General features: G+C 35.7%; 1 protein-coding gene across 1 annotated transcript in view; it reads right to left on the reverse strand.

The window, feature by feature from the left end:
- Positions 1–1,289: 1,289 nt before the first annotated feature.
- The window catches only part of ITGA4 (integrin subunit alpha 4), a 76,557-nt gene continuing 52,833 nt past the window's right edge, over positions 1,290–25,013 (reverse strand). Inside the window, exons 17-28 of the mRNA XM_069470117.1 lie at positions 23,577–23,653; positions 12,789–12,939; positions 11,632–11,727; positions 10,920–10,999; positions 10,442–10,531; positions 8,615–8,705; positions 6,330–6,437; positions 5,089–5,214; positions 4,309–4,428; positions 2,424–2,522; positions 1,904–2,023; positions 1,290–1,415 (exon numbers count right to left, since the gene is read on the reverse strand). Coding sequence (XP_069326218.1) covers positions 1,320–1,415; positions 1,904–2,023; positions 2,424–2,522; positions 4,309–4,428; positions 5,089–5,214; positions 6,330–6,437; positions 8,615–8,705; positions 10,442–10,531; positions 10,920–10,999; positions 11,632–11,727; positions 12,789–12,939; positions 23,577–23,653 — 1,254 coding nt within the window. The 3' untranslated portion in view covers positions 1,290–1,319. The remainder of the gene's footprint in view (positions 1,416–1,903; positions 2,024–2,423; positions 2,523–4,308; positions 4,429–5,088; positions 5,215–6,329; positions 6,438–8,614; positions 8,706–10,441; positions 10,532–10,919; positions 11,000–11,631; positions 11,728–12,788; positions 12,940–23,576; positions 23,654–25,013) is intronic.

Below are 25,013 nucleotides of genomic sequence, written 5' to 3' on the forward strand. Positions count from 1 at the left end.
TAACAGATGTCTTTATAAGAAAGCTGTGTCCAAATTTTGAACAAGTCCAGACGAAATTGTATTCTACAATTATCAGCATCTAGATCATATGTATGAAATAAATATTACAAAAATGACTTTGAAAATGAAAAGTATTTAAATTATTTAATATCAGAAAGAAGCTATTTCATTTTAAAAAGAACCTCATATAATATGAACAAACTAAAAAAATTTTAGCTAGCACTGATGTCTTATTTATAGTCACTGTATACGTTAAATCGGTATTTTTGTTTCTTCATACCCATGCACACCAGAACACTGTTGTAGACCTGATTAAAATATATTTTGAAGAATAACATCCAAGCAAATATTTTTATTTGCTTAATTATACAGTACCCAATATGTATGATGTATTGGCCCCGTATTCTTTACAAGCTTTGATTTTTTTTTAAATCATTACTGAGGTAAAGTGTTTGTATTTTTTACATCAACTAAAGTGCAATATTCACAATCTGCTGTTTCAGAATATAAATTAGAGTACTTAAGGTGGTTTTAAAAAATTTACTCCTGGGTACCCTTGATAAAGTTATATGTAAGAGGACTGGTGGATTTATACCTAAATAAACAGATTCTTTTAAAATCTTAGTATATATACAGTAACAGGAGAAAAAGAAAACCCCTAGGTATATAAAATTAATTATCCAGAAGTCATTTGAGTAAGCTCAAACCAGTGTATATAAGTTCAGTCTAAAGTTTGAATAAACTGGGTGTCGGTGCAAAGCCCATAGGAAATATATATACACAAATAAAGGTCTTTAAAGGTAAAATCGCTTTAAAATGGTAATGATCCTCTTTCATTCATTAGAAAATTTGCAAAACAGCACTTTGCAAAATTCTAAATATTTTTAAAGAACATATTTTAAACAAGTCTCAAAATATGTATTTCAAACAAACCACTGCCCATTCAGTGGGATTTATTTTACCAAGGTGAGCACATATGGTAAATATTTCCTTGAAAGAAAAGATATTTTAAGTCCAAGACTTCTCCAATCATGTTGTTTAATTCGTCAATATGATTTAATTCAGATATACTTTCAAGATATCTTCAAGGGTTTACTTTTCTTGAATAAATTGAATGCTTTAGTGTTTAAATGGGTAGAAAAACACTGAAAGATTAAGTATTACCTTTGCAGATCTTCTTTCTCAGACATATGTCATGAAATTGTGAGTAAAAGTTGTACATGGAAGAAGTCTGAGCAAAATTGATGTTTTCTTACAAACTGTCTTATCTTTGTTATGACTGGAGTCTGTTTTCTATTCTCTCAATTTGAAAGAAGTCTTTAATCATCGTTATCACTTTTACTGTTGATATAACTCCAACTGTCTCTTCTGTTTTCTTGTAGGATAGATTTGTATTGTCTTTTAAAGAAGCCAGCCTGAAAATAGCATTGCATAATCACTAGTTGTATAGTTATTAACATTCATATCTGTTTACTATACTCACATCTAATCAATATTTCTTACACTGTGTCCCATGTTACTTTTAACATGTGCAATTAGTAAAAATTAGTTTGGGACATAATTAGGTTAAACATGATATTGAATGTCAATTTTGGAGAGAGGTCTGGTATAACTGAGAAGTCCTGCATTAACAACCACAAAAATATTTTCCAAACGTTTTTTTTTAAAAAGAACATCTTTCAAAGCAAGTTATCTTTAAGAAGGCATATTTTTCTAGAAAGACTTTGGTATTGAAATGAGATCAGTGTTATATATTCACCTAGCAATCTAAAAAGTTTTTAAAAAGTTAACATTAAAATACTGAAATATTTAAATCTAATAACTTGGGAGCCACAAAGTAGCTTTGAAAAAATAAAGAATGGCATTTTGAGTAGTTTAGTGTTGATAATTATTAAAGGCTTACCTTCCACATAACATATGAAATCAATAAAAGTACAATAAGTCCAAGTAGCAAGCTAATTGAAATAATCACTATGGTGAAATGAAGTTTGGGTCTTTGATGATGTAATCCTTCCAGCAGAACCTACATAAATTAAGCAAAAATTTAAAAAGAAAAACTCAACAGGTTAGAAATTTGTTTACATTTTCTGTGATGCCCTCCATAATAATAACTACCCAACCCATTTTCTTGCTGGTTCTAACATAACCATAGGAAACATTGGTAAGTGTTTAGCAGAAACTGAGTGGAATGGAATTCCTCCAATCCATTCTGTTCTCACTGCTAACCAAATTCACCCCACTAAAGAGCTGTTCCCTCCTGCCAGCTGTGGAAAATGCCAACTCTCAGTGAAGTATTCAAGGCCCTCTATGATCTGGGCATACTCTACTTTCCTGACTCAGGTACTCAAAAGGAGATAATTATAAACATCCTTGCAATACTTTTCCCTGCAATTTTAATGTACTGGTTAAAAGAATAATCTTACATGTGCAACATTCTCATCCTTGTTTAGTTCAATAACTTTGGGATTTGGCTCTGGAAAAGCTGTAGCTCTTATTTCAAACTTGAGTGCTGAAGTCCCATCCTGTTTAATAAAAGAAAGATCAGTGTAGCTTGATTTAAATAATTTCTCATGATCTTACTATCTAGAGGTTTTCACAATTTAGTTTACCCTTTGTAATTAACTACAATGCAATGCTGCCTTTGGTTACACAGGCATGGTCTTGGTATCGATTTATATGGCATCATTTCACTGAAACCCTTTTAATTAAACATGCTCCTTTGCAGATAACTTGATTTAAATATTTAAAGTAAGAAGTAAATTACTAGTTACCAATGTTATTTTCCTGACTATTGCACTTTTATCCCCAAATAAGACACTTTTTTTTTGCCTGATAAACATTTCTTCAAATCCATTTTGTTTGGGTTTCTTTTTCTTTCTAAATTTAATACATATCCTAATGGCAAAATCTGGTACAAATAGTTTTAGAATTCAAATATAGAATCAGTGGGTGAATTCAGAACTTTACTATCTAAAGCAGGGACTCTGTAACCCAGAATCCATGGAGCTTGGGGATCTGTGTATGGGCTCTATAGACTGTAAGCATCTTTAGGAGATATTTTCATGAGTATACTTATTGGGAGAGATGAGAATATATCCTTTTGTCAGATTCTTAAAGAAGGATATGACCCTCAAGAGTTAAAAACTGTGGAAAGGTTATTTAACATTTTAGAGCTGAAGATAAATTACAAGCTTTACTTAGATCCAGAGCAGTGGTCTCAACAGTGAGGATTTTATCAGCTAGGGGTACCTACAGTGAGCCACGTCTGAAGATGTTCTTAAGTGTCAGAACTTGGAAGGTGGCACTACCAGCACCTAGTGTACAAAGGCTGAGGTGCATTGTAGGTATTTAAGAGCATCAAGACAGCCCCTGCCAACAAAAAGTTATCTGGTCCAAAATGCCCATAGTACCCGTTGTTGAGAACCCTGGATCTAGAGTGTGAGAAGGCAAACTGCAAAAGGTTAAATGACTTACTCATGGTCTTATGACTTAAGTTTTTTAGCACAGTTAAAACTAAAACAGACATTTCTCCTTTGCCCATCTGGTCTATCTTCCTCTTGCCCATTGTCTGGTAATTTCAAAAATTCCACTTAAAATATAACAGCTGCCACTTCCTTTGGCTTACTTACTGTGTGCCATGCATTCTTACTAAGTGCTTATAAAAATCATTTAATCTGCAACACCCCTGAGACAGAGATATTATCCCTGTTGAACATATGAGGAAGCTGAAACACAGAACTCCAGATAAAACTAGTTTTATCTCAAATTCCTCCTCATAAATATACATATTCCTTTCTAGGAAGAAGTCCAAGATATATTAACTTTTTTAATTCAACCTTTCAAAGTTCATTATTTTAAAAGTATGTTTTTGTTATTGTATTTCATTGTTGATAAATGTTGATGTTTCACTTTGATTTTATGAATAGTTTGCCTTCTGAGCTTTATTTTTAAAATATTAGATTACGAAACATAATTTAAATCAGTTTGGAAAAGATTTTAAGGTTATGTTAAATGGTAGGGTAGTCAATTTCTTTGATTTAATCAAGGTTTGTAGGCAGTTGGACATGCTTTCTGAAATAAATCTCTTAATTATTCCATAGTCTATTTCAGCCTTAATTATCTATTTAATTACTAAAGCGTTATCACTTAGTCAATGTAGACAGCTGAAGTGATAAATAGAAATACAATTTGAGTTTTACTCCAAAATTTTTATATCTTCTTAATTTGTTGAATGCCTCTGTAAGATGACTGAATTTATAGATTTTATATGAACTTATCCATAAAGTTGCCAATATGTTTTAGACTTACCATTTCTAAAAGGGATGGCCGGCCTTCCAACTGAATATGAACACTGGCTTCTTTTCCACTTTCCATTCTCCCAAAATTGCATAAGAAATTTAAACAATGTGGATCAGCTTTTATGCAGTACTTGAAAAGAATATAAAAGTTCTACATTAAAATTTTCAGCATTAAAAACATTTTTAAAAATATTTTATGTAGAATTAAAAATCTGCTCTATTTAATGGCATTTAGAAAATTGTCTTTCTGTGAACATGGAATTAAACAGCTGCTTTCCTTAGTGGCATTTAAAAAATTGCTTTAAGAAAAACACGTTTGTTTTATAAATTAAAACAGAAACAAAGTATCCAAAGTGGAACATGTGTTCTCATTATTCTTATTAACTTAACCCTCTGGGATAAAATTAAAAGAAGGACTCATAAAACTTGGATCATTTCAAGGTGATGTTTCTCCAGTTTCTTATCATAAATTCACTACGATGAAAAGAATGAAAATTAATCTCATGCCACAAAGGCTGCCCAGGTGAAGACAGTATCTTGGTGTCCTGAAGGGTCTGGAACAATGTCTGCCTGGCAAATAATGGGCATTTGTTAGATGAATAATGAATAATGAAACTGGGTCTGTCTTAACCCTCCACTCATGCTTGTTACTTGTAGGCAAAATATTCCCTAAACTTGTCTTCCATCTTACCACTCAACTGACAGTTGAAACTCATTGACTTTTGGTTTTAAGTGTTTCAGCTTGTCTGTTTTAAAGCAAGAACCATAACTTAAAAAAACTGAAACTTACCAATAGCCTCTTATCAGTCTTGGACATGAATTGGAATATGTCTTCCAAGGTCTGCATTGCACCCTTTTGTTGCTCCAATGTACACTCTCTTTGATAATTTTTAAAATGGCATTCTCCAGTAGTAGTCTATAAAGATATAAAGCATGAAAATCTTTCAGCACTGGAAAGAACAAAAACAACCTGGTTTAAAACTTCCAATTGCTTATCTTTTCTGAAATGTATCAAGTACCTCAAACTGTGAAAATATATATATATTTTTTCCCCAGGAACCAAATTGAGGTTTATTTGACTCCTCCTAAGTCTGTGATGTTAACTTTTATCCTTTACTCCTAGTTTCCTTCAAGTTATTTTTATTTTTTTTTATTCTTACTTCAGCATATTGTGGGGGTACAAAAATTTAGGTTATGTATATTGCCCTTGCCCCCCCACCTCCCCAAGTCAGAGCTTCAAACGTCTCCATCCCCTAGACAGTTGTGAAAATATTTTTTGATAGACTTATTCAGGAGAGATTAAATCTCTGTGGTGAAAGCACAAACAAAAACCCAGCAAAATTCCAGAGGGTTGGATATAGGTCTTAAGCTGATAAAATGACCTTAACCTTATAGAAATGTGAAAAATGACATTTGAACATTAGCAGGAAATTAAACATTTCTTTGGCTTTATACACAAAATAATGTTATAACAGGATGTCCTTCCATCTACATATAAAATTCAAGTAAGATTTTTAACAATCAGATCTCAAACCTATTTAGCATATTTATTTGCTGAATGTCTTGAACTGGAAGATAAAAACAATTCTGACAGAATCATCAACAAGAATATCAGTTCTTAAGTAGTCATTTGAATATTGCTTTTTTTTTTTTTTAAAGGCTACAATCCTGATCTGTTCACAATGGCTTCAAGTTTTATGGATAATTCTGCCAACTAAATTACTTCCACAGGTTTATATCACAAAATGTTTGATAAAGTAATTATTTCGTGGAGATGGTAGAATTTAGTTCTGTTGTAGCATAAGTCAAATACAGAAGTTCCACTGTAATTCTACAGCTCTAATGAAATGTATAACATTCAAATTATAACTCAAGAAATGCATGATGAATTTGTAGCTTAGAGTGAGCATGACTAAAATAAGATAACAAATCTCTGGTTTAGTAATACTACTTGAATACGAATTGGCTTGCATTTATTTTAGTACTTAAGACACACCTAATAAAGGTCAGGTTGAAAAAACACATTTTTACCTCGACATCCAAAATGTTGAACAGCTTATCAGTTTGGGGTATAAAAGAATTTGGTACCATTATTTCCATGCTAACATTTGGAGCCATGCTATTGCCACTGTTGATAACCTGATAAAATAAGGAAAAATTTTACATATTTTTCATAAGTACATAAGTACGGATATCAATGAGCTTTTAGGTGACCCCATGTATTGCACACAACATTGGTGGAGGTTTGGAGTTGGCAGCTGCACAGCCAAGGGAGACAGAATGTCCATAGTCAGCATTTGAAAAGTTTGTTAATAATTTCAAACTCTAGTCACTCCCAGCCCTCTCTTCTTGGTATTGTTTAGACTCAAAAGTTTAGGCTGATGGTGTATTGGAGAAACAGTCTTAAAGAAACATAAACAACATGTATTTTATGCTGGATTATATATTTTAAAAACAATCAGTTGGTCCTTATAGCCATCTCATGAGCCAATATTTTACTATCCATTAGCTAAGAAAAATGGTAAGAAGTGTTACTGGTATTCCCAGGATGAAAGTTAAAGAGTGACAAGAGTTAGAACCAAAACTCGGGTATTTTCAATCCTATGATGTTTTCACAAAATCACTTCCTGCTGAGAGGATAATCATGAGCAGTAAATGAATAAAAATGTATTTTTATTCATGGTAAAAAATGGAAACTTCATGGAAAAAAATACATTTTTATTCATGGTAATTATAATGTTAATACATTCAGAAAAGCAAAAGAATATGTTATGGGATTTTAAAGAAAACACAAAGGTCTTTAATAATACTTTTCAAAAAATGCATAAGGAGATGATATTTCATTATTGCTGACACATTGAGGACTGCAGATCCTTGAAAAAGGAGATTGGGTCAAAACATTGCCTATTGAGAGCTTACCTATAAAATCAATACAATAAGTCAGAAAAGAGACATGCCACAATACCCAAATGCCAAAGGGTCAATTGCAGACCTGCAGTCATCTCTTGAATGCATATGACATAGATGAACAGAGTATGCCTCGATTTGGGACAGGTGGTAACTGCTAGGCCATAAAAGCACAGGGAAGTTGCAGAAAGAAATGTCAGCAATGGTACCCAGCAGTGCTCCGTACCTGAGACAAGGTCTTCCTAATACCAGTAAAAAATCCATCTAAATTACCGTTATGCTTCATCTCTGTTCACCTGATAACACCTAAGCCTCCAAGAACACCCACATACTTGGATGGACTCTGCAAGCCTATATACTACAAGTTTCTCCAGTCTCAGCCCCTCCATTGTAAATTATTTAGAAAATACTTATTATTAGTTGTAAATTAATAAAGAGTTCTTATAGAGTCCAGCTTGGTTTCTGTTTTAGTTTATCGAGGCACAAAGCCTCATTGTGTTCTGATGAAAACATTTCTTGGGACTTCAAAGTGGAAGGCTAAATTTTTCAACAGTAGGTATATACTAGTAGTCACAAGAACTTGAGTATACATAGACTCAATAGGACATTCTTTTCCCACAGATCTGGGGCAGGGCCCAGGAATTTGCATTTTTGATAGGTACCTCAAGTGATTCTAATATACATTTTGAAAAGCATTGCCTTACAAAATACATTAATATACCTAATCAGATTCTACAGATTGTTATATAACTTTGGACAGTGTTTTTGGGTCAAAAAATATTTCTGTGGAAATTATCTCTATTCATCATCATCTGTGATAAAACAAAAAAATCTCAGTTTGACAGCAAAAATGTCTGAAATTTAGCTTTAGCTGTCCACTAATACTTCCAGATGATAGTATTCTTTACTTTTTTTTTTAGAGGTTATTTTATAATAGATAAAGCACATGCCACAGGTCCTAAACCTATGGCTTGAGAGGCTGACAATTTGACCTTAAATGGAGATGGGGGAGGTAAGAGCTTCCTTACTTGGTAATATTAGGACTTTTATAAAGTTTGAACCAAGAAGAGATTTCACTGATTTCACCTTGCCCTATCCTATTTTCTGAATGCATCTCTGGAGAATTCGTCCCATCGTATAACTTTGCCTATTTCAAGTGTTATCTCTGTTCCTGCATACTCTTTCCCACCTGTCCTGTAAGGGGATATAGGCTTCAGTAGCAGGGACAAGACAAAGGAGAAAAAAGCAGCAGGAGCTTGAGAGGCAGGAGTGACAGTGCTACAGCCCCTTCCAGCCAGCACTGGTTGGCCGAGGCTGGGGTGTCCTAGGTATATGATGGCCCCTGGAGCAATACATCAGTCACATCCTTTCAGGTTGTTACAAATACCAACACAACTATGTTTTCTTACATGGAATGTGAGGTTCATTTTCTCTGCCATGCATGTTTCGGGCTCATAGTCATCATTTGATCCATACACAAATGAAGTTGGGTTTATAAACCTGACAGAAACAAATGCAAATTGTAATTAGCTGTCTTTTGCAACGAGGTATTATAAACAGTCTTTCCCTATAGACTGGACTATAGCACATTCACAAGGCACGATGAAATACTTCTGGTTTTGTGATCAGATAAGAATTTTATAGAAAAAGTAATGAAATTAGAAGTCTATGTGCTCTAACATGGGTGACAACATCTGTTCTCACCAATATCCTTTCCTTGCCTTCCCCAGTGCTGTACCTGGTGTTCCTTCCGCTGAACATTCCTTCTCTTTCAGCCCTTAAATGATTCATGTAAATTTGGCAATTATGGGATAAATCCTTAGCTTTCCCCCAGGGCTCTTATGCCTCAATCTATGTTACCTGCTTTGGAGTTATTTCTTCCCATACCATGATTCCTGCTGGCTATTTATAATGAACCCCAAGTTTTAGGAACAATTCAAACACTGATAAGTCTGATAAATTTTTTGTTAGAATGCAAGGTTGTCATCCTTTTTGTTAAACCTCATTAGACATGTTTTACCCATAATAAACTTTAAGAAATATACTTCTAGGGAAATCCCTACTCCCCAAGTTGCTCATATTTGGCAACTAATCTTAGGTAATACCAAATTAGAAACCCATTAAATAGCAAAGAAATTAGAAATATTTAATGGTATAGATTTAAGTAGTTTAACAGTTACAGAGAATTCCTTGCCCAAAATAATGAGATGTGAAAAATAGGAAAATAGGAGAGTACTCATCATAAGAAAATCAAAAAGGGGAGACAAGATGAACATTCAAAACTAGGAAACATACAATCAACCTTTATTTGCTTAGCTACTGGCTCCGTTGGTCCTAACTCCCCTATGAATGGCTTCACCCCTGCTCCATTTGTTTTATCTCCCAAACTTGATACCCAATTCCATTAGTTTCCGATACTGACATCTGATGGTTTTATAATTGTATACCATCTTTACGGGTGGTGAAAGTGACTGGGGGGATGGGTTCTATTTAGAGCAACAAGAAAAGCTCATCTGTATTCATTTTGTATTATATCTTCTATTGCTTTAAACATGTAGCTTTAAACAAAGACTAATAGTGTAAATAATTTCTAGTGAAATCACTGAAGGTTTACTAAAGCCCCCTTTTATTCTTTCTCCACACATCCTCTTCTCTTATCAGAGGAAGATCCACTCAATCACTAAAATCATGGAGAAGCAATGAATGCCGGGACTGGGGCAGTGGTTGAGGAACCCAGTGATCTCATAGGTACAAAGAGTGGGCAAGGGACACCTTGAAACCAGCTCTCTCACATCTCAATCCATTTGCCACACAGGTAGATGTGGGTTCTGGAGAATGGTGACTTGGCTAAGCTCACATGTCTTTGAATGTCACCCTTGCCATGGCCACTGTGTATGCTTGTGCAAATCGTACCCTGCCTAACTCCCAGTGCCTACAGATTGCACAATATGCTACTGAAAGGCTGACTGTGGCCTGCTAGAAGCTTGCTGGGGCTCTTCTAGTAAGAAATCTCCAGCTGGGCACAAGTTTGATGTAGTATCAGTAAGAATCATAGGGTGGATTAAAATAATGAACAGCTAAGCAAGGGACTGCAACACTGAAGTGATTGCTAAGAAATAGCAACAGTATAGTACCCTTTTTCTTTAAAAATTTAAAATACGATTTTGTCATTAATGTGAGAAGCAATGGAAGTGAAAATCAGCTCTACACTTTACAAGAGGCCTCTGTCTACGTACCCGTGAACATTAAGCATAACCTCATACTTGAGAGGTATCGCCACAGTCACTTTGTTACGCTTCAGATTGTCCACATCCCCTTCATTTTCACTATACAAACAAACAGAAAACACCCTGTTAGAATCCATCAAGCATAGAAACCATCTTCAGAGAGAACTAATTACATATTATGTGTATCTAATATACTAGGAAGTTTGTTTAAGTAACACTTTTGGGGGAGTGGGGATAAAAGCAAATGTGATAAGAAATTTTCAGGACAAGGTTGGCAGAAATTTGCTGTCATTTAAACGATTGTCATTTGCTTCTAATGCTAGATAAAGGGTTTTTGTTTGTTTGGTTTATTTAAAACAGATCATGTAAGAGAAGTTTTCTCCCACAATTAATGGAACACAGCTTCATGGTTCTCCCAAGATCTTCCCTCAAAATATAGTGGGTACATCTCCTCTAGTACAATTATTTTTTTCACAGTGAAGTATACCAGGTGGCGTGCACTGTGATGTTGAGGTCCTCTTCTGCTCTGCTGAGTGAGCTCACATCTAGGAGAAAGCTAACATCTATCTGTAAAACACAGAGAAGGAGAGCCCATTAAAAAAACACCTCGAAAATACATTTTTATCATCTGAATTTTGATTTTTCTTAATAGTTTATGTTCTATGGAATGTGGACTTGAAACCATTCTAAAGGCATAGGCTACTCCTCACTTGGCAGTGAGACACAGGGGAGTTGGGTTTGTGGCAATTCTGAAGTGCAAGTATTTCCACAAGGAACATTCAGAGACAAAGCCTACTCCGAATGTGAAGACAGGCAGGTCCAGACTGACAAAATTAGAAATGCTTTAACAACTTGAGGCAGCACTCTTGCCAAAAACACCTCTTTGTACAGCAGAGGTAACACGCCTGGCAGACAGGACCTCCTGGGGTCGGGTGAGCAGGGGAGCGGAATTCTGACTGACACGTTCACATGCCGCTCTCCATGTAAACATGCCGCCTCCTCTTTAAACAGTGAACATTGCCAAGAATATAAACACAAAGCTCAAAGATTTCAAAGCCCAGTTTTATGTCATCATTTAGCTACCCACTCTAATTTTAAAAAAAAGGTTAACATTATATTTTTGTATGCAGCATAAAGAGAGGGGGAAACAAAAAACAATTCATGTTAGTAAATAAAAACCATAAGTGCTATATGCTTACCCTTGAGAGGTGATCTACGTATATATAGCCAACATTGCAGTCAAGTTTTACTACGCCAGAGTTGTCTGAGACGTCACAGTTTATTTGTTTCTCTTCCTAAAAGGAAAAATGAAATAACCGGTTTGGGTAAGAAGGAAATAAAACGTTTTTAACATATATTTAAGGATGGTTTTTGAAAAGAGTATCATCCCAGAGGTATTGAACTTTCCTAGAAAATGATTTTGTTTTCTTTTGGGATAAATAAAAATAGAAATAAGTTATGTAAATATGTGTGTTTATATAAGGGTATCCTAATATTCATGTAAATTCTCTACCAAAAAAAAAAAAAATTCCTAGGCACGTAGCTCTCATTCATCTTGACATATTTCCTATGTAATCCAAGGTCGAATTTCCTGAAATATCATGAGTCAAGGAATCCATAAAGTCCATATTTCAATGGCCCTCTTTGGTCTGGTACATTAGAATGTGTTTAAGGTAGTTAATAATAATAATTGTAGTCACAATAGGTATATTTCAAAAATATATTCCCTGAATACCTGAGTTTCCCCTCTTCCTTTTGCAAATAGGCTCTCAATGCTCTAGAGAAAGGGGGTAACATATTTGTGAGAGGTCAAAAGCCTCTCTCAAACACTCTTGGTATGAAGGGGTGGTCTCAGGATAAAGACTCTTGTGGGAAAAGAAAAACTTGCCTAAGACCTGGCTTAATACCAGGATTTCAGAATTTGTGGAAGACTGCTGCTTCTGACGTGTTGGAGGTCCTTTGGGAAGAAGGCTGAGGGTGTGAACTTAAAATGAAGAGCAGTACCTCTGGGAGCCCAGCACTGAGGACCAATGTTACTTGTGGGTGGACCATGATGAAGAGGTGCATGGTCATAACACCTGACATGTGCTCGGTGTGGCAGCAGGAAGCAATGGGGCCCAAGCAGCTCCCTCCTAACTCCTAGCATTGAAAAGTGCCAAGCTGATGCTTTTGCACTTGGAATCCAAGGACCTTGCCCTTCTGAGCAAGGGCATACAGGAAGGGTCAAAATAACTAGGAGACACTGTGGTAAGTCTACGTATTATACTCCAAACTGATGAATTATACCACTTGCTTTTTAAAAAAAATTAAGTAAAATACTAAGTAGCATCATGCTATTGTGGTTTACGGTACTTACCAGTTCTAAAATTTTAATGAAATAAAGACCCATGGGTAGTTTGACATGCAGAGTGGTTTCATAGGCATCATCTCCAGCATTAAACAAGGACACATTCAACATTAATGTCTTCATACTCCCAACAGCAAGGTAGGTTTTATTTTCATGTGGCCTAAAAGTTAGGCAATATTAGTTCTTTTATAGGGAATAAAAATTCCATCTCTCTTTCTCTCTCTTCCTCCCCCCTTCCATGTCTATAAAATATGCTGAACATAAAACACTAATTTGGAAAACCAATCATGGGAATGGCCCCATGCGAGCAGATGTAAACCCACATTAAAAAGAACTCTTAATTTCTGATGTTTTAGATAAATTCATCACCTATTACCCAAGAAAAGTTTGTTTTTTAAGTAGTTATAATTAAACTATTGTCTTTTCTATTTTATTTCTTTTCTGCTTAACTTCTTGGTTCTGCAATTTTAACATTTTCCTCATTATTTCACAATGTTTTTTTAAAGGAAAGTACTTTTTTCTTTCAAGCCTAAGATAGACATTGAACTAGCTGCTGTCCAAACCAAAGGGGAAAAATGGAGGGAACTGGGAGAAAAGGAGAATGAGTGGATGGAGGGCATGTGTGGTTGAAGTGATCAAGGAATGGGGAACAACTACTGTGCCCACCAGCAAGTGGGTGACACTAAAATCTATCGGACTAGAATTAATTTCTGAGGCAGCTGGTCACTCCACCAGTAACGAGGGCAAATTAAGAACAGAATTACAGAAGCACTTCCCCCTCCTGAGTACTACCAAGTACAGATTGCTGGAAAATCCAGACATATGTGTGAGTTCAATCTTGGCACTGCCCTCGGGGTAGGTGTGTCACTTAGTGTTTCTAAGCCTCAGTCATCCCATCTATAATAACATTATAAACTAGTATTCAGTGAAGATTCAGGTCATGCACACTCCATGTAATCTTCAGAATATTTTAAATAGGAAGAATTTGAGGCTTAAGAAATATATTCAAAGGCCACAGCTAGAATGTTCTAAAACCTCAAAGCAACTGGAAATTTCTACACAGTTCACTCTTTTTCCCAGTGAGAGGGTTGAGGAAAACTTTCAGTTACAGCCTGTCATGATTTTACAAACTTCTCCCAAAGACAGAAGTTCTTAGATATCTAGTAATTTAAAATTTAGAAAAATCAGTTCAAACTAGAGTAGGATGTGACCCAAAGCAAAATATCAGGTAAAGACAGTCATAACCATAGAAAATGTAAACAGTCACCTAGCACCACAGAATTTAGAAAGTATCTTCAATAATGTTTAAATTATGTCATTCTAATTGATATCTATATAGATTAGTGTTTAAATAAACTATGGAAATACTAAACACAGAGTAGGTATTTAACAGTTATTTGTGAATTGACTAAAGACAAAGGATATGTCTTTAAAACTCTTTAAAGGACAGAGTTTAAGAACGCCTTTCAAAATTTCTGCTTTTAAGCATTAAGATACATAAATGATTGACTATAGTTGAAAGTTTCTGTGCAATAAATCAGGCACTAGCTTCATTGCTCCCAATAACCAAAATAGTTAAAACACATTTCATTCCTTACTACAGTCCATAGTGTAAAGGACAGGTATGTAAATGTAAACAAATATAAACAAATACATGGGAAAGAGCTATGAATGAAGGGCTCTGTGAGACCAGGGAAGGGAACCACTTTTGCCTGGGGGTGGTAAAGACATGCACTCTTTTGCTTTTCTACTATTATGATTATTTAGGTTGGCTGCTCCAAGGAAGATTTTTAAAGAAGTTCTGAAAATGTCATAACTGAACCTGAGGTTAACTTGTATTATACCCTTAATTGATTTCTCTGTCTCAAGTCCTTCATTCTTCCAATCCAATCTTCATAAAACCAGAGGGTCATTTTCAAGAAAACAAACTAGATAATGTCACATGTCTGTTTAGTACCTTCCAGTGCCTTCCAGATAACAGTTCCAACTCCTCAGCATGACATATGAGGCCTCCAAGAGCTGGCCCCCGCCTCACTTTCCACTGAACAATTCATTCCTTTGCTTTAGCCATATTCACCTACAAACAGGTATCCAAACACACCAAGATGTTTTTGTATTCCTTCAAGCTATCCCTCTGCCTTTACTATCTTCTCTTCATACATCTGGCTAACTTGTACAGTTCACCCTTGAACAACACATATTTGAACTACATGGGTCCACCTATACATGGATTTTTTCAACAAAAACGTGTACTGAAGGGTGGTGAGCCCATATATACGAAGGGCTGATTTTTTGTATTTGTAGGTTTTGCAGGGCTGGATGCGGGACTTGAGTATGAGCAGATTTGGGTATAAGTGAGGGGCCCTGGAACCAATCCCACATGGATACCGAGGGACAACTGTACTTGTTTTTCAAGATTCAGCTTATACATCAATAATTCTTAGATATCCTTCCAGCTGAAACTCCTTGCTGACCACCTTCACCCCACAATGCTCTCCTCCTAACAAGAATAAGGTGGTGGCTCCTCCCTATTCCAGAGCACACTGGGCACCTCTTAACTCGATGGTTGCACAATGTCAAATCACTGTCTGGTTTCTCTCACCACTAGACTAAGTTCTCTGGGAGAGAAGGAGTCGGATCGTGATTGTCACTGTTTTCTCAGAGCCTACCAAACACAGTGTTCAAAAAGTACATCTGGGTATGTGTGTATATGTATCAAACATAAAGAAGCATTGGGTTATACCCTAGGAACATGTCAGAAAAATCAGGGAAATTATTGTGTAAGTTATCGACTGTTAATAGTTTATGAATTCATTGATACAAATCCTGTCAACTTATAGAGTCTTATAGCCATGTTTATCTGTTCTGTGATGGTATACAAATTCCAAATGTTTCATTAAGAAAGTAAGTATCTAGCAATATATTATTGTGAGCTGTGTCCCACCCACACGAGCTAACATTTTAATGGTGATAAACCTACTGGAATGACCTATAAATTAATGGCATCATCCCATGACCACGGCAAAATCAATACCAGAAAGGTGGTATGATTTTTGCGAAATAAGTTATTAATTCTATCAACCTCAATGTGCAAACAAAATTTTAATCATAGACTTTCATATAAAACTCTCATATAGCTCTAAGAAACTGAACAGTTCACTTAACGCTTGAAAGTTCTTCCCCTCTTATTTTTATTTTTTTAATTTTAAACTTATCAAAGTATAATACATTTATAGAAAAATGCATATATCCTAATTGTACAGCTCAAAACAAACTGAATACACACATGAATCTAGCACCCAGATCAAGGAAAAAAATAGTACCAACCAACACTGTAGAATCCCTTTGTGTCCTCTTCCTTCCAGTTATCGCCCCCTCCCACTCTATTTTAAATAAATAAACTGGGTTTACATTTTATATAAATAGGGTTATAGAGTACATAGTCTTTGAGTATCTGTTCTTTTGTGTGGCTTCATTTACTCAAAGTTTTGTGAGATTAACATATTGATAAATGTTTGTCATTTCCATTTTATGAATATGCCACATTTTATTTATCCATTCAGTTTTCCATGGGAATTTTGGCAATTTCCAGTTTGGAACTATTATAGTCTTTTGGCAAACATATACTTGTAATTCTGTTGATTATATGTATCTTTACTTTTATGTATATCTATCTAGGAGCAGATTCTAATATATGTATTTTTTAACCCAGAATTAATTTCTTAAAATCTCTGAATCTTGGCTTATTTTGGCAACCATCTTCAGTTATACTGACAAACTATACTTAAATAACAAAATATACTATAAGGAACTATTTTTAAATAACAAAAAATTTGCTGCAAAAGGACATAAGAAAACCAAATGTATCATAGAGCAGAGGTCTGTAAACTACTGCCTGAAGGTCAAATTCATGTCTGCCTGTTTTTATAAATAAAGTTTTATTGGAACACAGCCATGCTCCACTTTTGCACTACAATGACAGAGTAGTCTGAGAGAATCTCTGTCCCACAAAGGCTCAAATATTTACACTATCTTTTCCTTCACAGAAAAAAGATGTAGGCTTCTGCTATAGAGCAATCTGATGAGTATAATTAATTTCAAAATAAACACACGTCATATTACTATATTTAATTAAAATGTATTCTGACTGTAATAGAGGCTTCATAGGATGAAAGCATTTACCCCCAGATACCATACAGAATTAGAGAAAATAATCCTCTGGTCCTCAAAACTCCTTGGTGGTATTCCAGACATGAAGATGAAAGGGAAAAAGAACAATTCTGTGTGTACCACCTCTAGGTTCTGATCCTTGATTTGAGAAGTTGGATACTGCAGGGAGAATGCATCATAACTAACAAAGCAGTAATTCAAAACTCTGGCTGTCATTTCAGGGTGCAGGAATTTGAGTGACAGTGTGCTATCCCAACATTTTAGGGAATGGCCGCGATTTCCTCATCCCTGAGTTGTAAACCTTTGGGATAAGTAAGTACACGTCTGCCTGGTAGCACTGTGTGAAACGGAAAAGTAGAAATGCGTGGCAACAATGTGAGTCCTCCATTCCCCCACCATTCATGTAATCATGTTACAACTAAAGGAACCTAAGAGGTTCTAAAAGTAAACTTCAGCTTGACATTAAAGTTTAATTAAGACTTGTAGAAGAGCTGCCTAGAAATAGACATTTATAAAATATTCTGGCTCATAACCAAAGCATTAGTCACTGAACACCTTTGGGAAAGAAGTTGGCACTTAGACAAGCAACAGAAGGTGAAAGCACTGCATAAACAGCTAGGCTCCAAGACAACAGCAAATTAAAGGGAAACACAATGTTCACATTTCAGCAGCTAGACTCCTGGTTTTTTTTCCATTTTTAAGCTATTTTGCTACATTACCATAATTACAATTCTACTCTTTTTTTAAAAAAAATATACATCTTACTGTATCTTGATTCATTAACAAGGTGCCATTGGAAAGATACGCACCAGCTTCCTATGTGAGACATAATAAAGGACCAGGTGCACATCTGGAAGTGCGACAAGACTGAACCAGAGCTTTCCCCTGGACCCATAGTTCATTTTCATTAAAACATGCATAATGCAGACTTGAAATTTACAAAGCAGCCTAGAATCCATGTAACTTAAATAAATGTACTGTGTACATACAGATTCATAACTTAATAAGTGAAAGAAAAAATTATGTATTATAATACCAGGCTCTGTATTTTTTTCTGAGTGAATGATATGGTTTTATTTTGCAAGAAATGCTTTCCAAGTCGTAGCATAATAAATGTTCTTTGCCTCGACAAAATGAATTAGGGCTTCATAGCTAACTTGTTTTTAATCAAGATGCTAGAACAAAATATAATATAAACTGATACCATACTTCACTGTGTCAGGATACTCGACTCATTTATTTGACAAAAGAATAGCCTGTACGAAGCAGCCTACAGGCCCAAATAAAACTTTACCCTCTTTTCTTCTTTATGACTGACTTTACGAAGAAAGAAAATACTGAAAAATTCTTGCCTGTTGGAATAGACAGGTTAAGAAGATTGTACTGAATAAAGACAAACTCACTGAGGTCAAAGGGAGAACAGCAGAAAAACTTGAACTAGAAGATTTAACTAGCATGTTTTAGTATACTAGTATATGAAGCATATAATTCACCCTCCCCAAACCTTATGAGGTCATTGAGGCCTATATTCCTACTATCTCCATTTTAAAAATAGACAATTTCATTAAACTTGCTCTTTTGGGGGTTAACAGCATAGTGGCAGATGTTGCTCATTGCTCATTGTCTACTCCAACTGTGATTTCCCTTCTTAGCTGCCAAGAGAACCCCAGATTATTAAGGTGGCAGGCAGCATTCCCTTGATATTGCAGACGGCACGCCTCTAGCTCAGCTTCAGGGAATGAATCATGATCGATCTAATATGATCATGATGACTCCATTTTCCTTCAATCATGATAGATTTGGGGTGAGCATGTGACACAAGTCTGGTTAATCACAATGAAACCGATAAGGTACTTCCCTTGCCGCAAAGGTAGCCTCAAGAGGACAAAGCACTTTTGCTCTTGCCTCTTTTATCTTGCTTAGAACTTTGGTGCTGCTGCAGCCATTTTGTGATCATAAGGAAAACGCCAAGAGAACTGGAAAGATAACCATCAGTGTCCAATCTTTGGTAGCTGCTCACCAAACCTGTGAACACCTCCTACCTCCAGACTCTTTATTATACAAAGAACTAAGATGCCTTTATTGTTTAAGTCATTATATTAGTTAAGTATTCTGTAACTTGCAATTAGATATGAAAGCAATCATTCAGGGAAAACCTGCATCACAAACTCCTAGAAGTATGACTGACATAAAGAAGAGAAGTACTACAGTACCATTTACATCAATAATCCGTATGAAGGATTTGACATTAGACTGCCTGTGTGATGGCTAATAATTATATTTGTAATTTTGATGAAGTCATGTTTGTTCATCATTATTTTGCACTGGAAGTCCATTTGAATATAGTTTATTATCCTGAGAATTTAGACGTACAGGAGGAAGTCTCAACTTAATGAAAAGATGAGACCAAGTGCATAAGCACTGTTTAGTGTACTGTCGGCAGTTTATTATTGTGGTCTTCAGAAACTCATGTTCTTTACTGAGTAAATACATTTACCTAAAACAGGTTTATAGCTCTGGGGCACATAAATACCATTAGTGCCAGCAGAGTTATAGCTGAGAGAATGCATGGAACATATGGTCACAATTTGCCTACTGTTTCTGAGAAGGGAGAAAGGACACCTCTGTGGGAGAGGCATATTTTTGTCTGATAGGATATAATTTACTAAAAATGCAAAGCACTTTGTCAGAACCTTTCACTGTGGGTCTAAAAAATTCATTAGAAGAGTTTTCATTTGAAAGTTTCCCAAATAAATTACCATTTACCTAAATAGAAATACACAGCCTGTAACTTTCCTAACTGATACGAAAGGTATGGTGCCCACTACCTAATACCGGCATTCGTGTCACTTCAAACCTCGTAAGACTGCAAACTATTGAGCCCGTCACAGCCAGCTGTATTCTCACAACATAAAGTATACATTCACAATGTTTAGGATTTGCAATATTTCATTTTATGGACAAACTAAAAAAAATGTATCATGATCTATAAATATTCCAACCATAATGTATCAAAAATAGTAACAGCTTTTATTGAAGCCTCATGTGAATCAGGCTTTGCACTATGCACTTGGCACGCATTATTGTATTTTATTTTTAAAATGCCCTTAAAGAGTGGGAGCTATTTATACCCACTTAACAATGAGGAAAGAGGTTTATAGAGGCTAAAAGGCTCTTCTGAAAAGGCCACCCTGCTAGTAAAATGGTAGATACAGGACTTGAAGCAGGTAAGTTTGACTTCCAATCTGCAGCACTTCACCCCCACACCGGTTCTTAGGTTTCAGTGTCATAAGAACTTGGAGCCCTATTGTGAAGATTTCTGGTCTGGTCCCCAGTGACTCTGATTTGGATGGTCTGGAGCTCAGGACCCTGCGTGTCTATCAAGCATTCCAGGTGATTCTCATGACGTTGGCTAGAAGACCACACCTTGAGAAACACTGCCTTACACTGTGTTGACTAGCATTTAAAATCATAATGACCTTGATATTTAAACTAAAAGAAATATTATCACTTCAAAGTAAAAATGCAAAGTAGATAATATTTCTTGTGAGAAAACATATAGTGGAGAAAAATGAATAATTCAAATTAATAATTTCATATCTTAATTCAATAAGACAGATCTTTATTCTTTAGGAAAGCAGCATTCTCAGTTATATTTGCCCCTATAAATTTCAACGTTCCATCTTCTCATAGGCCAGAGAGATTGCAATGACAGATGACAAAGGTAACAGCAGGAGTGTCTGATTGAAGAAAATGGAAACATTATTTGTAGCTTAGAAAAACTTTTCCCCTCACACAACTCTTCTTATCAAAGGTCCATAAGGGCAAAAACACCAAGAAAACTAAGTATTTTAGGAAGAAAATAAATACATAAAGGGGATTTATTCTACTAATAAATCAACAAAGGCACCTCGCTACATGCTGGGATACAGTTAGGAGTGACAGTTTTTGGATTATCTGAGCAATCAATCTGGATAATTTAAGTACAAAGTCCAATTATCAATGAAATAGGTTAGGGCTTGTTGGTCCTTGACTATGGATGCTAAAGGCTATCCTGGCATTAGCCTAAGTGAAAATAATTAATTTATTCTCTGCCATATGTCATCCTACTCCAGTAGATTATTAAGCTTTTTATTAAGCTTTTTACTTATTCCTAGTTGACTCTCTGTCCTTTTTATAACAGGTATTCTGAATCTTTTCCCATTCAAGTTTCCAAACCCATCCCCAAAGCCCTCAGTTACCATATATGAACTTGCATTTTACTGTAGCTATCCATGAATTCTCTACATTTCCCTTCCTTTCACATTAAAATTTCGTAATAATATCAAGCATCTTTTCATAGCTTCTTAGTTTAAGATAAGAAGACTCTTAACTTCTTTCTAAGGTTAACTCCTCTACCTGTATGTCTGATCCCATTTGGGAACTTGTTCCAGTCTCAGCAAACCTCTATTAGTCACCCGCAGCGTTCCAGGCACTCTGCTAGGCGTTGGGAACACAAAGATGAAAGGACAGGAACCTGCTCTGCAGCACCTTCCAGGACAGTGAGGAGACAGACACTAAATAATGAAGCACAGTGCAGTGGGCCCAGGGGCCCAGGGGCCCAGCAGGACTTAAGTTTAAGTAGCTAGAGACAAGAGCTATTGAGTGGTTTGAAACAACAGAGGTAGAGATAGAGAAGTATGATGGATAAGAAATACATTTTCTAGGTGGTAGTATTATAGATTTAATAATTCTGGATGTTAGGTGTGAGAGAGACAGAGAAGAATGCAGGTCGAGCCCTGGTTTCTGGCCTCAGTAATTTATTAATGCCATTCCTGGATAGTGACTAGGCAGATTGAATCTATGGGCCACCCAGGAGGACATGTCTAATAGGCAACTGGACATGTGGGTGTAAAACCCAGAGATACTGAGTTAGGAGTCAGCAGTGTAGGCATGCCAGGGGAAGTCACAGCTGTGGGCAAGACTACCCAGGGAAGATACGGTAGTGAGAGAAATGGCTGAGGGAGGACCATTTAGGATGCCAAAATTAAAGATCCACCAGAGGTAACCAAGAAGGAAGGGCTCGAGACGTCGGAGGAGGATGGGAGTAGGATGGCATCGTGGAAATTGAAGGGAAAGACATGCAAAAGAGAAAGTGAACAGCTGTCAAATGCTTCTGAGCAGACTTCAAGCAGGGACAGACAAGCACCCCCTGGGAGTTCAGTTGAAGTTTTCTCCAATTTATTCTTCTCCCTGCCGTTGACTCTTCGCACTTAATATCTCCTCATGATTAAATAAACATTTGATAAATACATGAAAATTCTCCAACTGAACCTACTTGTTCCAGGATGCTCTCCTTTTCTCAATCACTGACCCTGTCACTTGGCTACTACTGCACTGAGATTACGATCTCAAAATTTGCCAGTGACGGACACCCTTTATCTCCCCCACCAGCCACATTGTACATGCCAAGCCCCATGATCTTTCTTCATTATACTACCTGATCTCTCGATAAATTTTACAATATTAAGCCCCCTTTTTATATTCTCCGCCGGCCATGACACCATGGATTTAGTTCTCCTTTTAGTTCTCTGTAGGTACTTTTTCAGTCTCCCTCAAGGACTCCCTATTCCTTTTAAGCTCTTTAAATGAAACTATCCCCCAAGATTTGATCCTTGGTGCTTTTCTCTGTGAAATTCACATTTCCACCTGCTGGGCAATCTCACAAATCACTAATGTGTGGAAGAACTTCCAAACAGAATCCTGAACTAGATTTTCAAGTGGAACGCTACATACAAAAGTCACTCCCAATTCGACATGCCCCAAAGTAACATTGTTTCCTTTATATCCCAACTCCCTGAAAGTAGTTTTCCATTTCCCTGCCCTGTCACTGATGCATGTCCTTCCCCTCTTTCGCTTCCCATATATCATCATCAAACCTCACCCCGAAGTGTGGGTTCTTTATTTCTGGCCCTCATTTTTCACATCTTCCCTCTGATACGCAAAATAATTTGAATACAGAAGATCTAGACATAATACAAAATTGCAATGGTTCATTTCCCATCATAAAATAACAACAGCAACCAACATTTATCTAGTTTTCACTGTGTGAGATGCTATTCTAAGCACATCACATATATTTCCTTTTTACTCTGTTTCCCTGTCTATGAATTTAGAAGAGCAAGATAGTTTATTCCCTTTCAAATTTGTCATATGTGGATTGTTTTATATGTCAGTCTGAATGATATAACCAGTTTTCTAGGCAATAAAAAACTAAGCGTTGTGAAGTGAAAGCTCATTTTGCAACCAAAACTCTATTAACAAGCACTTACAAATGTCTAAAACATAACTACAATTATAATAATGATTACCCAAGTCACAATTAAACTCTGAAATATCTTCAGAGTTATCAATAAAAGATTAAAACATGCTTCATAAAGTCTTGGTGCTCATATAGTCTCATTCTTTGAAAAGTGGTAATCCTTAAATGTGTACTTACTGTGGATGATGTATAGATCATTTAATCTCTCAGTAGAACGTTGTTTTTTTTCAGTTCTTTAAATGCTGCTAATTCTCGGGTTAGTTCTGAGTCCTTTTCTCTTTGTAACCCATGTGCACACAAAATAACAGAGAATATACTACACTTACTTCAAAAATCCAACCTTTGCAGAAACTTGTAAATCAGCAGAACAATTTTCATGGGCACAAAATCTTGCAAAGTTTATCTGGAAATAAAATATGATAATATTTCTTATTTTAGTTCAATCAGTAGATATATTTCTGTATATTTTAAAGGATAAGATACCTGTGGTACATGAGAAAAATGAAATGAATACATCAACTTGATAAGTCCTTATTTTATCCCTTTTAAAACGTTCAGTTTGAGAATCAGTCAGCAGGGTTCAAACGACAAATTACTGTAGGACTAAAGGAACTAAGTTGTTCCAACAGGTAAAATTTAAAGCCCAAATTTGATAAATGAAATAAAGTTTGAGAAAAAAGCTAAATAACAGGCACTCTGCATATAATAAGACAATGAATATTAGCTGCCAAGATGTTCTTCATTGAGTTCCTCTCAAGTTTCTGGTGCTGGAGTTTTATCCCATTTACTGCACATAAGCATGGAACTTAAATTTTGGCAAATGTCAGAATAGTGATTTTATATTCACTTATATTTGTATCACTTAAATATAATCATATAGTGTCGTTTATATTAAATTAGTTATGTGTAGAAATTAGGAACTTTTACTTTGAGAAAACACTAAACAAAATTAAATGATAGTACGGGTTCCAGAATTTAACTCTGAGCATTTTAATAGATCCAGAGATGCTATAAGGTATATGGAAAGACCTGAGGTATAGGCTGGAAAAAAGAAAATAATGAGGATAAAAAGAAAGGAAGATAACAGCAATAGGTAAAAGAGAGAGAGATGCAGAAAAGAAAGAGAAATCTAGGAAGTCAGAGAAAGAGCCAGGTACGTGAAGTGGACGTGACTAGAGTACTTTCAAACAGCACACCCGACCACAGACTGCCTGTACCAGGGGAGCAGAAGTATAAATATCACTTTAAATGGTTAAGTAAATAGGATTTTTTCTGCAACTCCTATTTGTAAAGCAGGTTGTTCTAAGAATCAAAGTACAGGTTACCCTAATAACTACAAATTACTAAGATTCTGGATGTATACTTGCAATAGTGAGCTTTTCATTATCAAAGACATTTAAAAACAGTTGATGTTGAAAACTGAAGTTCAACAGAAGAGGAAAAGGAAAAAACCAGACTTCCATAAATAGTTTCATATAAGGGTATAGACAAAATCTACTCTTAAGTTATCTTCATTTGATCTAGTATTCTAGACTAGACAGTGGTGACTGCAAGCTCAAATATCTTTCAGTGACTTAGGGGCAATTTTGTCTGGACAGGATATGAAGTAGACCTTTAAATGTCCCTTTCATCTTTGACATTCGGTGTGTTATTAGTCAATGTCTTAATGAAGCCTTTTTACCATCCCCAAACACATCCTGTTTGGGGACAAACACTATGTCTTTGTGTTGTTGGACAGTAAAGGTCTGAACACTAGGATTCTT

Source organism: Eulemur rufifrons, chromosome 1 (assembly GCF_041146395.1).
Source record: "Eulemur rufifrons isolate Redbay chromosome 1, OSU_ERuf_1, whole genome shotgun sequence".
Classification (NCBI taxonomy): Eukaryota; Metazoa; Chordata; class Mammalia; order Primates; family Lemuridae; genus Eulemur; species Eulemur rufifrons.